Raw genomic sequence first — 16,870 nt, forward strand, 5'->3', positions numbered from 1 at the left:
CAGGTCCATGTTGGAGAGTAGAAAAGACCAAAATTAGAACAAAAGTAAATTACAAAAATGACAGTAGACATTCAGAATATAGGACGTCTCTCTCAATTACAGGCAGTTCTGCCTCCTGAAGGTATTCAGAAATAATATGAGGATGTTTTTGGTTTTCACAATGACCAAGGGTGGGAGAAATCTGTGGCAGTTAGTGGCCAGAGATACGAGACATCCTGCAACCCATGGCACAGTGCTACCCAAGAATTACTATGATCACATGCCAGTAGTCCTCACCCCTCCCTCTACGCAATGTAGGTGGTCATGGGTGACAGTAAGCAATCCAAAGTCACAGGTTCATCATTTGCCATTTAATTGCATTCTGTTCACTGATTTTCTTAAAGCTCTCCATGCAAAATAGTAGCATATTTTTTATTAGCGTGTGATTAACAAAGGAAAAAACTGCCTTGTCCAAGTGCTATATGATGTTACAGGTGACTGTAAAGATGTTGTTATGTATTCCTTAAAAATGGTTTGAATAATTAGTAGTTTAGGATAAGCAAGCACTTGAACTCTTGTACTTGGTTTGAGTCAGTCTCCTATGGTAGACCGCAGGCTCCTGGAGACCAGAGGCTGTGCCTTGCCCTTCTTTTCCTTCCCAGAGACTTGCATAGTACCTACCACATAGGTGGAGGTAGGAGAAACCATGGAGAAAGGTTTGTTTTGTTTTGTTTGTTTTGTTTTGTTTGTTTTGTTTTGTTTTTAATATAACGTATTGTCAAATTGGCTAACATACAGTGTGTAAAGTGTGTTTTTGGTTTTTGGGGTAGATTCCCTTGGTTCATTGCTTACATATAACACCCAGTATTCATCCCAACCAGTGCCCTCCTCAATGTCCATCACCCATTTTCCCCTCTCCCCCCCCCCCCATCCACCCTCAGTTCTTGTATTTAAGAGTCTCTTATCGTTTGCCTCCCTCCCTTTCTATTTTTCCCCCTTCCCTTTCCCCATGGTCTTCTGTTCAGTTTCTCAAGATCCACATATGAGTGAAAACATACACTATCTGTCCTTCTCTGACTAACTTATTTCACTCAGCGTAAGACCCTCCAGTTGCATCCACGTTGCTGCAAGTGGCATGATTTCATGTGTTGTTTTGTTTTTAACTGAATGCTCAGTAGTGATACTGAAGAAGAGGTCCCTGGAGTCTACCAACCTGGTTTATGTTCTACTTAATATCTTTTGTGTTTTGCATTGGTTATTTAACCCTCTGTGTCTCAGTGGCCTTATCTTTGAAACCCTACCTCTTAGGGTTGAAATTAAATGAGTTACTGTATATAAAGCCATTGGAACAGTGCTGGTACATAGTAAATGCTAAGTATTAGTTGTAATTAAACATTATTTTTATATACTGTTAATATTTAAGACTCCTGAGATCTTGCTGTGATTCTGAGAATTAAATATCAGTATTTTTGAGATGTCTATGGAGGTTTATTTTTTTTTCTTTTAGATACTGTTAGCTATTATTTAGGAAGAACTAGACACCAAAACTGTGTTGGTTTGGCAAGCAGTTGGTTTTGTTTCTTTGTTAATATCTACATAGTTATGATTTCATTGCATGGCCACGTTAAAATAATTTATTATTTTATTTAGTCTTTAAAACTCAAAAAAAATGCAAAGTTGCCAACAGGTCAGCTGAAATGCTATTTTAAACACTGAATAATTTAGATAAGCTTACAGTAGTCTTGTTTTCCACATAAGCAAATTGAAGTAATTAAGTAGTCTCTAAAGGACAGTGAAGAAGTACAGTAACTAAATAGTAATTGCTTATTGTTCAAACCAGCTGTACCTGGTATTTTGCAAGCAATATAGGTTTCACATGAGGGCATTTTTCAGCGACTAAAGTTTATTCCTTTAATCCCCAGAATGTTCTTGTTTCTCAGCCATTTTTATGGAAATATTTCTGAATTATATGTCACCCTTCCCTGAGTTTTCAAAATTGGTTATGCAGCTGAGTGAATCCAAGGGCATGAGAAGCCACTACAATCAGCATGACATACTTCTTGAAGCTTACGTTTGCTACGAGATTTCAGGAAAGGTTGCACGAAGAGAGGGGAACATAATTTTAAATTAAAATCACATATATATTTGGATCAGGATGCAAAATTCATATAAATGTTTAAAGTAAAATGTAAACTTCAAAGAGATTTCAGGGTTACGGAGGCTGGTCACAAGCCAGGGGATTATGTCCTCAGAACAGGTGCTTCAGGGGAAGCAGCATAGCTCAGTGTAGTTAACAGTGTTTAACATTTCAATGGGGCAGTCTTTGGGGTTATTCCACTTGTGAGGCTGTTTGCACTTCTTTAAAGTTCAATTTTATCAACCACCTCCCTGCCAAACCTTAGGGAAGGCAACTCCTCCTCCACTCAGCAGTTTTCCTGTTCTTCACTACTTCTAATTCATAGTATCTAAAAACATCTGGAAGTTACTAGTGGAATGTAAGCAATAATGATAATTTAAAATATTGAACATCATTTTATATACAAATCAAATATCTGTCTTAGCGAGGGAACATGGTTCCTACACTATGTTTTACAGGAAGAAATGCAGCAGACTTTTTCCCCCTCTTTAGAGGACTTTGTTGGGTTTTGGTTTTTTGGTTTTTTGGTTTTGGCTGGTTGTTTTTTTGTTTTGTTTCGTGTAGGGATTTTAAGACTTTTATTTTAAGACTTTTAGAGTGGTGTTAGATTCACAGCACAATTGAGGGGATCATAGAGATTTCTCATGTACCCCCTGTCCCAATGCATGTGTAGCTTCTTCCCCTATTATCTTCATCCGCCATCAGAGTGGTACACTTGTTAACAATTGATGAACCTACTTTGATGCATCACTGTCACCCAGAGTCCATGGTTTTCATTAGCGTTCGCTTGTGGTGGTGTACGTTCTGTGGATTTGGACAAATGTCTAATGACACGTATCCACTATAATAGTATCATGCAGAGCAGTTTTCACTGTCCCCCAAATCCTCTGTGCTCTACCTTTTCTAGAATGTCGTGAGTTGGAATCATACACTATGTAGCCTTCTCAAATTGGTTTCTTTCACTTAGTAATACGCATTTAGAATAGGTATAGTTTTCTAAGAGCACGGAACGGTCTTCCATAGTGGCTGTACCATGTTTTATTTACGCCAGCAGTGAATGAGAGTTTTACTGCTCCACATTCTCGCCTGCATTTAGTGTTGTCAATGTTCTTGATTTGGGCAACAAGGACATATGTAGTGGTATCTCAGTGTTTTAATTTACATTTCCCTGATGACCTATGATGTGAAGCATCTTTCCATTTATGCTTATTTGGCATCAGTTTATCTTTGATGAGGTATCTGTGAAGGTATTTGGCCCATTCTTAATCCAATTATTTTCTTATTGTTGGGTTTTAAGAGGGTTTGTTTGGTTTTTTTTTTGTATATTTCGGGCAACAGTCCTTTACAGATGTGTCTTTTCCAAATATTGTCCTCTAGTTTCTGGTTGTTTTTTATTCTCCTGATAGTTTCTTTTCCAGAGCAGAAATTTTAATTTTAATGGTGTCCAGCTTATCAATTATCTCTCTTGAATCATGCCTTTAGTGTTGTATCCAGAAAGTGGTTACCAAACCCAAGCTCATCTATATTTCTCCTATTTATCTTCTAAGGGTTTTATAATTTTGCATTTTACGTTGAGATTAGTGATCCATTTTAATTGTTGTAAAGGTTCAAGGTCTGTGTCCAGATTTTTTTTTAATTTTTTCACGTGGGTGTCCATTTGATTCAGCACCATGTGTTGAAAAGGCTGTGTTTGCTCCATTGTGTTATCTTTGTTCGTTTGTCACAGATTAGTTAACTGTTTTTATGTAGGTCTATTTCTGGGCTCTTGATTATGGTCCACTGAAGTATTTGGCTATTCTTTTGACAGTTCCACAGTCTTGATTACTATAGTTTTATAGTAAGTGTTTAAAGTCACTCCAGCTTTGTTCTTCTTCAATATCATGTGGGTTTATTTGTGGTCTTTTGTCTCAGTATAAACTTCAGAATAGTTCAATATGAACAAAATGACTTGCTGAGATTTTGATTGGAATTGCATTAAGTCTGTAGATCAAATTGGAAGGACTTTTCTTTTTTACTCTCAGTTTCTCCCTAGTTTCCTACAGATTAAAGCTTCTGGAAGTGTCTTCTGGAAGTGTGACTGTGGATAAGCAGGGCATGATTATATTGCTTTTATATCATATTTATCAAACAAGTTTTGTTTATTATCTAAAAGGAAACAATGGTACAGGTATTCCAAAATAGACACCATGAGTCATAATTACTTATGGGTGTGTATGTGTGTGTGATAAGTGTTTTGTAATGGATACCTTCTGAATAATGTTCTGCATAGGCTATTATTTAAAAGACTTGAGATTGTATGTTCACAAATTAATATGAGAAAAGAACCAAGAGGATAGTTAGCAGCAAGGAAAATATCCTTATGATATTATATTTTAATGATAAAAGTTTTATCAGTGTCCTTCATTAATTTTCATGCATTTAGAGAAAAATGTTGACCTTCTAAGAGTCCTTCTCATCATCTTTATAATACATGTATCTACCTTGTTCAGATATGAAAATTCATTAAGTAAAAATCTTGTTAGAAATATTATAAAATTGACTTTGATTATCTCTGGGATTGTCAGTACTCTCATCTTAATAGTAATTGGAGAGGTTTTCTCTTGTCCTGTTTTTAATAATAGCCTGGCTGGGTGAAGTTTCTTACCAATGTTTTGCCATTTCCATAATAATGGATCTTATTAAAGGTTTTATAAAATCGCTCTTTAAAAGGTGTGGATAAAATGAAGAGTGGCTAAAATAGAATGAGTCCTCGATTATTATTGGTAATTGCTGAGCATGCTGAGATGGGCTTTTGACTACTTTACTTCTCAGGCCTTTTCTCTCAGGATTTTCTGTTAAAATTGCAAATTTGTTTCCCCTGTTCATTATGGTGGTCATTAGCATCCTTTTCTAAGTACTAAAGAATTCTGTGAATTTTGTCAGAAAAATAAAGAATAGCATTTGTTCATTTCAAGGAAGCAAAGGGCTAGGAAAAATTGATAAGCATGTAGACATAAAGGAATCAGATGTGGTCTTCAAATTTGTGGAGCACCAGGATTCCAATTTGTTAAAGACATACTCATCACCTACCAATATTAAAGAACTGAGGAGAAATTGTTAGTTAGACGAATATGCTGGTATGATGGTAATACAGGCAGGAATTAAGATGTTCGGCTTTTATATTTTGAAAAGAGCTGAAATGAAAAAAGAGAATTTATTCTAAAGTTCTAAAAGCAAGTGTAATAGTAGAAAAATGTGAGAATTACCCAAAAGCAAGATAAAGGAATGAAACTATGAATCAGCCATTCTGTGATGTGAAAATATGGTTCCATCGTCCCATCTCTTGCAGTTGTATTTATGTAAATGGTTGTTTTATATGGTGCATAAATTCTGTACAGTTAATTCCATGTCCACATCCTGCTTCCTATACTTTACTCGTTAATTTTTCCATAGTTTTCCATTTCTAATTTAATACAGTAGACAGATAAAAATGAAGGGGTGACAAAGAAAGGACTCCATTTAAGGCAGTGGCAGGATGGACATGATCCTTTAAAGAATCCCTTGATTAATATGCCCCCTTATTATACTAACTAGATTTTACTTATTCGTTAGGAGATTAAAACCAGAAGAACAGAGGTAAAGTCTCTATCATAAAATAATTGGAAAATAAACTGGGGAACAAAGTATTTACAACAACTGTAACATAGAACTAATCACAATCCTAATATATAGAGAAGTCATTCTAATCAATGAGGGGTACATAAAAGAATATAATAGATAATGACACAAAGAACATACAAAGACTGTAACCCAAAGAAGAAATACACATGGCAAAAATATTGCAGTTTTTTCTAATTATTAAAGCAGTTCAAATTGAAACATTAACATGTGCCACTAAAATGCCAACTATCAAAGTAAACAAAAAATTCAGAACTAAAAATACTTTATGCTTTTGAGGTTTGTGCAGTGGTAACCATCACACATAAATGGTAGAAAAATACATTGATTTTACTCTCTGGGCAGCAAAAGAGATTATGCATATTCATAAACTTTTACTGAGTTTAGTTATAACCCTATTATCTTACACTCAAAACAAGCTAGGGGCGCCTGGGTGGCTCAGTTGGTTAAGCATCTGGCTTTGGCTCAGGTCATGATCTTGTGGTTCATGGGTTCGAGCCCTGCATGGGGCTGTATGCTGACAGCTCAGAGCCTGGAGTCTGCTTCAGATTCTGTGTCTCCATTTCTCTCTGCCTCTCCCCTGCTCGCTCTCTCTCTCTCTCTCTCTCTCTCTCTCAAAAATAAACATTAAAAAAATTTTTTTTAACATTCTGTGATTCTTCCCTTAAAAATTAAAAAAGTATGTCAATTATACTAAATAAAAAGGTTTTTTTAATTAAATGAAGTATCTACAAAAAAATTAAAATGTATATCATGAAAGACCTTTTTTTATGTTATTACTTTATAGTAGAAAAAATTTGAGAATAACCCAAGTGTTCATGGCAGGAAATAGTTATGTAAATGTTGGTATATCCATATAATTCACCCTTTAAAATTACATTCATGAAGAATGTTTAGTGGCCACTAAAATTCCTTCAGTATAACACTGTCATCCAGCATAGAGTAGATTAAAAACTGTGTATGTGATTAGGAAACATCACCAATGGCTCTGTATACATGTTTTCAAAACCTCTATATATTTTCCTATAATTCCAAATTTTATGCGGTGAAATTGTGTTCTTTATAATGAGAAAAAAAGTGGAATGGTGAAAACACAATTGTAAAGATATAAGGAGATGAGCACCAAAATCAGTAAAACTTATTTATTATGGTGGACAGTCGGACAACATGTGAGACCCTAAACTTTTAAACCTACTTTGTACTACTTTTTCTCTTATTATTTATTTCTGTATTTGACATGTTCTCCAGATCAAGATGAAAAAAATTTATGTTAAATTCTAGAATTTACTACTTTTTCTCTTATTATTTATTTCTATAGTTACCATGTTCTCTAAATCAAGAGGCAAAAAATAAAAATTTATTACATTCTAGAATTTTGTGCTAATGGTCAGAATTAATAACTATAAATAATCCAAATGACAGTTTTGACGTCTGAACGTATTGTAAGACATTAGTCTAATTATTTGTTTAGATACTTGAATTTGTTTAGACCTGGTAGTGAGAGCTATCTAGCACTGTCTAGGACAAAATAAGAAATAAAGATGGGGAAACTTTGGTTTAAAAATATCTCTAGTAGAATTATCTCTTGGTAGTGAAGATGAGCAAACTTTGGACTTTTGAAGATGTAATAGATTGCATTTTATCACCTCTGTATCAAAGAGTCAATACTCCTAACTGTATCGTCCAAATAAAAATTCAATGTTTTGTAGCAGCTTTTATTTCATATTTCATTTAATTTTATTATCCCATAACGTCTCCACAAAATAGATTTAACCTTATTTTTTAATCTACAGGTAACAATATTAACAAGTGGGTGATTTGTGCAAGACTATATGACATTTTAAAATTCTAGCTAAAATTCACATATTATATATGGAAAATATATGTGTAGGAAATCGGATTATATGTTTAATTATATGATTATTTTTTAATTATGTGGTTATTTCTTTTAATAATCAGTTGACTTTAGAACTTTAGTTTGAGTGGTAGCCACATCTGAAATTCACATATTCCAATTCCCTAGCAACAAAATACTTAACTTATTATTCAGGATTAAATAAATGTTTTCCTACTCTTCTACTTGAGGTTTTTATGTACAGGTATTAAGTCTGCATTTCTATACAGAGTGGAGATTGTAGTGATTATGAGGAATGCTGAGCAAATCAGTAAGAGGTGGTTAAGTTTGCATAGTTCATAGATTTAGAATTTAAATCCTAGCCAGAGAATAAGTTCCAGGTTTGTTGTATGTTGTTGTTTTCCCCAATAACTCCCTTTATCACACATCAGAAGATAAAGATATATGGCCTGAGTGATCTTGGGATGGGGATTAGATCTGTAGAAGAAGACAGGAGGAAGAGCTGAGGGGAATGTCCGATTGTAGAATCTATTTGGAAAATAATATTGATCTGTAGACTAAATATGACTGGCCATATGCCTTTGTCACAGCTCAGCTCTAGAGGCATTTGTTGTTCCTACCTATACAAGGGGAAATTCTGATACTGTAGAATCAAAGTCCTTTAAAAGACCATTAAATATTCAAATATTATATAGAAATAGAGGTGTAGTTAAAGGAGAAATAATTTTGGGTCCACATTAAATCAATCTAATCTGTGCTTCTCTTTATTGTCAGACAGGCAAAAAGGACTCACTTTCTTTACATTGCATTCTTTACATTGCATTAATCACTTTTGATGTCATGAATTTTTAATGTCTCATCTAAGAATTCAATTATGGGCTGAGGTGTGAAACATTGTGTTAGGTATCTTTTCTCCTCAGACTATCAAATAGGAAGAAAAGAACAATGACGGTTATTCAAATAAATTAAAAGGGGCCATTTATGTAACCATCTACTAAAAATGTCTACTAAGAATGTTTACAAATGTTCATCATTAGTGTGAAATTTTACCAGCAACAAAAGTTAATGCAAAGTTTTAGTTTTAGTGCAAATCTCTTAATTACAGATTTATTCATAGAGATAGCAAAAGGTTCAGCAAAGAGTAATGCATGATTATCTAAAGGGCATTATTAATTATCTTCTCTTACAAGGGGATTTTAATATAATTCAGGGGAACTCAGGAAAATAAATGAGTTATGGTGAATTTAGTCCACATAATCACAAAGATGCAATATTTTTTGTTTCTTCATATACAAATACATCTTCCATAAAATTCTTCTAACTAAGCCAACTTACAGATACTGTAATGCTTCAGTTTTTCAGGAAGACAGTATATCATCACCTTGAGAGTACAGTATGACTTGTGCTTAGGCAAGGTCTGCTTCCACTTACATTCACAAAGCTGTTGAGAATGTGCTTATCTGGAGACATCTAAGGTTCAATGTTATTGCTGCACTTGGTATGAATGTCTGTCCTGAGGATTTTTAGTATGCCCTTTCTATATCTAACAGTTCACTCACCACACATCAAATCCATCCCTTTACTTAAACATATTAGGAATTTGGTAACTGCTTAAATTTAGTAATTAAAGCAGAAGTCAAGGTCCAATAGTGATGGTGGGTTGTTGGCTGTATCAGAATTCTCTTTTTCAGGTATTGAGGGAAGCAGGAAGATAGTTGTGAAAGAAAAGTGCTCAGAGGAGCAGAGGTTTTATTCATAGGCAGTCTGCTATGTGTGCACCTAGCACTGAAAAATTTCCCTGCAAACAACTAAATGGATAAAGTGCTATGCATTAATATTCTTTATCCCTGTGTGTGTTTGTGTGTGTATGTGTATGTGCATGTGTCTGTGTATGTAGTTTGGGATAGGAACTGTTGATAGTTTTGCTTCTTGAGTCTTTTTTGTAAAGGATAATAACCAGAGCAACAAAGCATTTTTATCAGGTAATGGTTTTGCTAATTCTCAGAGAATGTAATTTATCCTAATGGGAATTGTGGAGAATTAGAGGTCTTGTGACATTTCCTAACTCAAAATACTATGATGTTGTGATGTGCATAGTTTACATCAGGAATTCTTTCTGTTCTGTGTATGATCATTTCTGGATTGTTTTTAATCCAGAAGGTTCAAATTCCTGACCATCTGAGACTTCCATGGCTTTTTGCATAGAATTTTTATTTTGTTAAGAACCAATGGCTGCATTAGAATCAGTTTATTGTGACTACAGAGTTTCTACTTTTTCTCTTCTAATTTTAGTGGCAGTTAAGATTTTTTCCTTTTTTGCTTCATCATAGGGTAAGACATATAAAAAAGAATCATGAAATTAGTAAAAAGAAAGAAAGGTTCTTAAAATTGTCATGTAAAATTATGGGTAAATTTATTGACCTATTTTACTTACTTGGCACCCTTGAGAGAAAGAAGCAAAGAATTAGCAGTTTAGCAATGTCATGACAATATTCAGGCATATCTGAGGTATGGTCTAGAAGCTTTTGTAGCCACTCAAATTTATCTAAAAAGTCTCTACAATGGGGACTGTAACGTCCCACTCCTTTAAGTGTGGTCTGTGCACAGTGACTTCCTTGCAGAGAGTACAGTATGGACAGGGGGAGAAAAAGGGAGTAACTTTACAGTGAAGAAACCTTGACAGACAGTACCTTAGCCAGGTAATCAAGGTCAGCATCAACAGTGATGAATCATATTGATAGCGTGGACCCTTGATATGATGCTATTAAAATATTTGTTGACCTTCGTGGTCTTCCTTCAAAATCCCCATAACCTGAGTGTAATCATGAGAAAAACACCAGACAAACCCTTATTTTAGTTAATTAGCAAAAGCCTTACACAATGTACCTAAGTGTGGTTGTGAACAAAAATCTATCATCCCCTGTCGGATAAAGACAGAATGGCTGAATCTGTCTCACTATTGCCACAGTTTGAATTAAATCGTCAATTGTTGACATTGACTGCTCCTATAAAAATGACTGATAGAGGAAAAAATGGGTTAACAAGAGCTTAAAACTCTAAAAATAATAGTATTAGGAAATAGATGACTATCAAAGTATAGTAGGTGTAAAAATCAAGCCTAGATCTCCAAAGAGCTAGTAGCTTAGCCTTGAAAAGGAAACTGCCTGATATTTCATGACAATATTGCTTACCTTGGTAAAGCTATTTGATTAGTTAGTATGATTTTTATACCAAATTGCAATCAAGTTATGTCACATGAAAAGAAAAATTACAAAATAAAAAGGGTTACATAGGTACAAATCAAAGTACTTCTTACTGGCTTTTTGATGCCATTTTATCTACCAGACAAAGTAGAAACCTGTTGTAGCAAATAAAAACTTGAGGCTTTCTTTTCCATGTGAAGTCCTACAAGAAAAAACAATTAGGCTGTTTTTATTTTAAATACACATTTTTATTTTTGAAACTCTGCCTGATTTAATTGGTTTGTAGGCAAGTATGCTCTGGATACATATTTTATATGGAACAAAATGAGTTGTAAGTTCTAGCATATACTGTAAATTGAAGATTTAAGAAAATTCCATAGTACAGAAACCAAGAGCAATGTGCATCACTGCATTGTGTATTTCTGGTTTCCTCATAAACTGTGGATGGGCTTTTGCCGGAGATGTTTGCATATGATTGGTTTTAAACTATGCTTTTGCTCTTCTTTTTTTCCTAGACCCTTTCTGTAATATGCAGCAGAAACTTATCCATTTATTCTTTACGTAATATTGCCCTTGAGGGACAATGTGAGCGCTTGCCATCTATTAATCAGAGTAAACGGAGTTTATTTTAACAGATGTTCAATGGCAGACACCTTCTCGAAACCAAAGGTCTTCGTTAAGAACTGAAAGGCATACACTTTACACATCATATCACATGATCTTTGTCCTTCTCTATTCTAGTGCACTGACAGGCAGAATTCACCAGTTACATCACCAGGATCCTCTCCCCTTGCACAGAGAAGAAAGCCGCATCCAGATCCTCTCCAGATCCCACATCTAAGCCTGCCACCAGTGCCTCCTCGCCTGGACTTAATTCAGAAAGGCATAGTTCGGTCTCCCTGTGGCAGCCCCACTGGTTCACCAAAGGTAAACTGATTTTATTAGAAACACACAGAATGTAGGTGACAATTATTGATTGCTCAGGTTCCTTTGAATTCCATTACTTGTATTTCTTGGGCTCTCAATTGTTGATGAAGAACTCTGACATGTTCCTCATTTTGTTTGTGGTGAGCCCACTATCCTCTTTTTGCTTTATTACTATAAAAGTTGCACAATTACTCAGAGCATATGTCTGTAATAGTTCCCTGATTTGTAAAAATGCAGAGGAGAGTAAATCTAGTTATTCTGTAGAATGGATTTTGAAAATCATTATATGTATTAAAATAAATTGCATGCTTTTATTGAATGATATTTGACACTCATTTTCACAGTGTCCTGACAAGAAAAATGTGATGGGGGTATATTTGCATAAGGGCTTTAAGATGTGTGTTTCAGGGTGACTCACCTTCACCTGAAGGAATTAATTACAAAGAATTACAGTTTTTGCAAAGTAATTACATTACTCCTTAATATTAAAGATATAATTCTGTGTAAATCTAAGCCCGCAGTTTATTTTAGTTTTGTGGAATTTTTTTTCCAAATTTGATTACAGCATATTTTGCTTTATCAAATATAAGATTTAAAAACTTAATTCCACTTGGTATATGCTTTAGAGTCTAAAATGAGTCAGAAGCACGACATTTTAGTAGTATTTGATCTCAGTTACAGTTAAGATCACGTTAAGATTTTTAGGTTTTAAGATCAGATTAAGACTTTTTTGGATGGTGTTTAGTCAGAATTGTGTGAACATAGAATTATGTAAACACATTCCCTTTTTCTGTACGATTTTCTAACCATAAAAACACAAAATCATTCATCAGATGAACCATGTAAATAAAAATAAAATCATAAAAAGCACATAGATTCAATTCAAGTGCATATATGTTCATATTTCCATGTAAGAATTAGACCAATATTTTTCCATTTTAAGGATCCATAAAAATTCAAGTAAGTTTTATAAATAATGCTGCTCTATTACTTGTGATTTTCCACTATTCTGGTAATAACTATAAAAGACAAGATCAGAGCAAGTTTTGCCCTTACTAGTTGCTTTATGTTGCAGTGGAAACACAAAAATGGCAGAACCTGTACTTTCAGTCCCTCGGAGATATTACAAATCAAGTTGCTCTTTGAAAAAGTAAAACAACAACAACTTTGATAGTTTTTTTTATGTCTCCTAAATTGTGTAAAAGTATAAATAAATAAACGACTAAATATTATTTTACTGTCAACCAGTCAAAATCATCATATAATTTTGATGCCCTGCTACTTTTTCCTGTGTAGTGTTTGTAGTCCTTAACATTTGAGTTTATGTATTCATCTTCTACAAAAAAAAAGTTCTAATGAGATATATTTACATAAGATTTTCATTAATTTTTAAAAATGTCATTAATTGATGATAAAAAGAAACATTAAAAGATGACACAGAAATCTAATAAAACTCCATTATGGCTTAGAAAACAAAGGCAATGGTAGACGAGTCCAGAAATCATGTTTCAGTGCATCAATAGTACAACTTCTAACTTATTTATTCTTCTATTGTATCTCTTCAGTCTTCTCCTTGCATGGTGAGAAAGCAAGATAAACCACTCCCCGCACCTCCTCCTCCCTTACGAGATCCTCCTCCACCTCCACCTGAGAGACCTCCCCCAATCCCACCTGACAATAGACTGAGTCGTCACTTCCATCACGTGGAAAGTGTGCCTTCTAGAGACCAGCCAATGCCTCTTGAAGCCTGGTGCCCTCGGGATGTGTTTGGGAGTAATCAGTCGGTGGTGGGATGTCGACTCTTAGGGGATGGCTCTCCAAAGCCTGGAATCACAGCAAGTTCAAATGTGAATGGAAGACACAGTAGAGTGGGCTCTGACCCCGTGCTTATGCGGAAACACAGACGCCATGATTTGCCTTTAGAAGGAGCCAAGGTAAGAAATAAGCAAAGCAGAAGCTAACCAGGCTGCTCCAACTCTTCTGATAGGAGGTAGTGTGAAAGGTGGGGCAATGGTTTTTTGTTTTTTGCGGATTTTTGCCTGGTGTGGCACTTCCCTGAAGGTCTTTAATTATCTCCAAGTTATAAATAATCAGGAGCTCATTAAAACTTGAACTTAAAAGAAGTCAGGAAGAAGGTTCAGAGTAATGATTTAATTTTAATGTGAAGAGACTAGACACTTTGCCAAAGATTTATTTCACCTCCTCTTATTTCATCTGCCAAAACTTTTTCCTATTAATAACTTGTTGGTGGGAGAATCGGCACTATTGTTTTTTTTAAGCTGTCCTGGTTCTATCTAATCTGAAAAACAGTTGAATAATTATAGCGTGTCGTAAATCAGTCATCGGAATGGTTGCCAAGGACAGACGCCTTATGCATCCAGGTAAAATGAACTTCTCCCTTACATAAAAGCACCACTTCCAATCACTCTCACAAAGCAGGTTCTTTATCCATAAAACTGAAAGGCTGTCACACATATTGAGCTCTAGCTTAAAAGATATCACCACTATCATTTAAATACCCAGGAAAGAATTTAAGTGTACAGGGAACCAAAGAGGCAGCAGCAGAAATCAATGAGTTTAGAATTCTTGGTAGGCCCTTGATAGTTTCTGGTGTTTGCCTCCCTCCATGATATTTTTGGCTGTGAGATCAGATGCTTGCCGTCTTCCCTCAGCTGAAGGAGGCTTTGCCTCTTTTGAAGACTAATATTAAATTGATTCCTCTCTATTGGCCTTTGTTATTTTAGGACAGTAATCAATTCCTTCAAAATAACGGTCTGCAGTTGGTGAGTTAACCATATATTCAAGAACAAAAAGTGTGAAGTACGACACACATTCAGCTTCTGTGTGGTATATGCATGTGTGTGCACACACGTGTTTGTGTGTCATGGTTGGGTGATAATGGAAAGTTCATATGATAATATTTAACCTCAGGGATATTCTAGGGTCTCCAGGATAGGAAGACTCCAATGTCTAGTGTGGCATTCAGAAGAAAGGGGAAGAGTGGGGGGGTTTGCCATGACTCTGCCAGTGACTCACCTTGGTGAGTTCAGTCTCTCATCTTAGATATGAAGATCTCTAAAAGTTTCATTGAAGGTTATCTAAACGTGTAAATGGAAGAAAAAGTACTTACAAAAGCATTTTTAGTAATGTTCTCTGAAAATGGAATGCTTATCAAGCTCAAATGTATATTTCCACAACCTGGAATCTGGATTGGAGGGACCGGCTGGTTTTTTTCATTTTTTGTTTTTTGGGTTTTTTGCATAATTTCTTTTTCCTTTCAACCTCTATTACTTTTCATTCATACATGATCATGCTTGTCTTGAGAAGTGTCAGAACAGGCTCTGACGTGAATTGAATGGTTATATCTCAGCAACATATTACAATTTATTTATTGAATGGATTGTGGAAATACTTATAATTATCTTAGCCAATTCAGTGAAGATCTCTTATTTCAGGGTTATTTTACATAATATGTTATACAGTTTTAGCACGAATATAAACCTGTCCTTCTACCCTAGAACACTGGATGTTAATTTTGTATGGAAGGTTACCATTATTTAAATTGAGGTTATAATTTCTTAGGCTATAGGTATGAAATTTTACTTTATTAATTATAGAAAACATTTAAAGGAATCTTCATAACTGAAGTCACTATGAAATATTAATAGTGACTTCAGTTATGAAGATTCCTTTAAATGTTTTCTATCCAAACTTTCATGTCCTGATCATTGATACATGTTACTATCCCAGAGAACATTGAGTAAATTGCAAAATATCTCTTACAGAAAGCTGGATTTTAATCTCGTTTAGCTCTGGCTAAATAACCCTCATTAAGATTCTTTAAGGTCTAATCTCATATGTTGTGTGTATTACTAATGCAGTGCTTATACTCTGTAAGCTAATTTCATGTTACAACAACTAGACATGAAGTGTTTTTTTTTTATTTTATTTTTTTAACGTTTTAGTTATTTTTGAGACAGGGAGAGACAGAGCATGAACAGGGGAGGGTCAGACAGAGGAAGACACAGAATCTGAAACAGGCTTCAGGCTCTGAGCTGTCAGCACAGAGCCCGACGCGGGGCTCGAACTCACAGACCGCGAGATCATGACCTGAGCCGAAGTCGGCCACTTAACCGACTGAGCCACCCAGGCGCCCCTAGACATGAAGTTTTAACCAAAATGAAACTTATAAGATTTATGACTTCAGTCTAGTTGTTCAACTTCTAAGGTGGATTATAAAGAAGGATTTATATGTAGTTAATGTAATAAATGCTATGAATTAGATGTCTCCTCTTTTTCTCTTTTATTGTCTTTACAAAGGAACTTCAGTAGACTGCAAGGTACATCATAATTTACATAAAGTAGAAAAAGCCTCACTCCTCTCTTTTCACTCCGGAGGAGTAAGAGGCTGGCTTCAACTAACTAACATCTAACAGAAGACTGAGTCCATCCTGGGACTTGTGCTTCTCAGTTTCTTTGATCCTGCCCTGGACTTTTCTCGCCTTGTTAATCTTTGCATGTCCTCCATCCAAACTGACTTAATTTCACATTTCTAAGTGTGTTCTTTGTGCGAGACCCTTCTGATGTTCAAGGATGACCAGAATCCCAGTGTTCTCTTCCCTTTCAAATTTAACAATGTTTTGTAGCAGAGGAACTGTTCAGCCCCTTCAGGCAGAAGGAAAATGATAAGGATAAAGCAAACCCGATAGCTGCATTTCAACATTACTAAAAATCTTATCAGTACAGATCAACTAGGCTCTGGAATCAGAACTGAGTTTTACTTCCTGCTCTAGAATTTGCTGGCTTTGTGGATGCAAACAACTTCCTACACCTTTGTCCCAAGTCCACTTATTTTTCTTACCTTTTTTTGTAATGAATAGATTTGTTTAGAACATAAGAAGTATTTTTTTTTAACTTTAAATTCCAGTATAGTGTTAATACAGTGTAATATTAGTTTCAGGTGTACAATATAGTGATTCAACACTTCCATGCACCAGCTGGTGCTTATCGCCACAAGTGCACTCCTTAGTCCCCATCATGTCTTTCCCCCATCCCCCCACCCCCCTCCCCTCTGGTAACCATCAGTTTGTTCTCTTTAGTTAAGAGTCTGTT

At 35.1% G+C, this 16,870-nt stretch overlaps 1 protein-coding gene across 7 annotated transcripts in view; it reads left to right on the forward strand.

The window, feature by feature from the left end:
• The window catches only part of CBLB (Cbl proto-oncogene B), a 231,140-nt gene that overhangs the window by 160,594 nt on the left and 53,676 nt on the right, over nucleotides 1-16,870 (forward strand). For all 7 annotated transcript variants that reach the window (XM_047874977.1, XM_047874981.1, XM_047874978.1 and 4 more), the window contains 2 exons: nucleotides 11,573-11,758; nucleotides 13,324-13,692. In XM_047874977.1, coding sequence (XP_047730933.1) covers nucleotides 11,573-11,758; nucleotides 13,324-13,692 — 555 coding nt within the window. The remainder of the gene's footprint in view (nucleotides 1-11,572; nucleotides 11,759-13,323; nucleotides 13,693-16,870) is intronic.

Source organism: Prionailurus viverrinus, chromosome C2 (genome assembly GCF_022837055.1).
Source record: "Prionailurus viverrinus isolate Anna chromosome C2, UM_Priviv_1.0, whole genome shotgun sequence".
Lineage (NCBI taxonomy): Eukaryota > Metazoa > Chordata > Mammalia > Carnivora > Felidae > Prionailurus > Prionailurus viverrinus.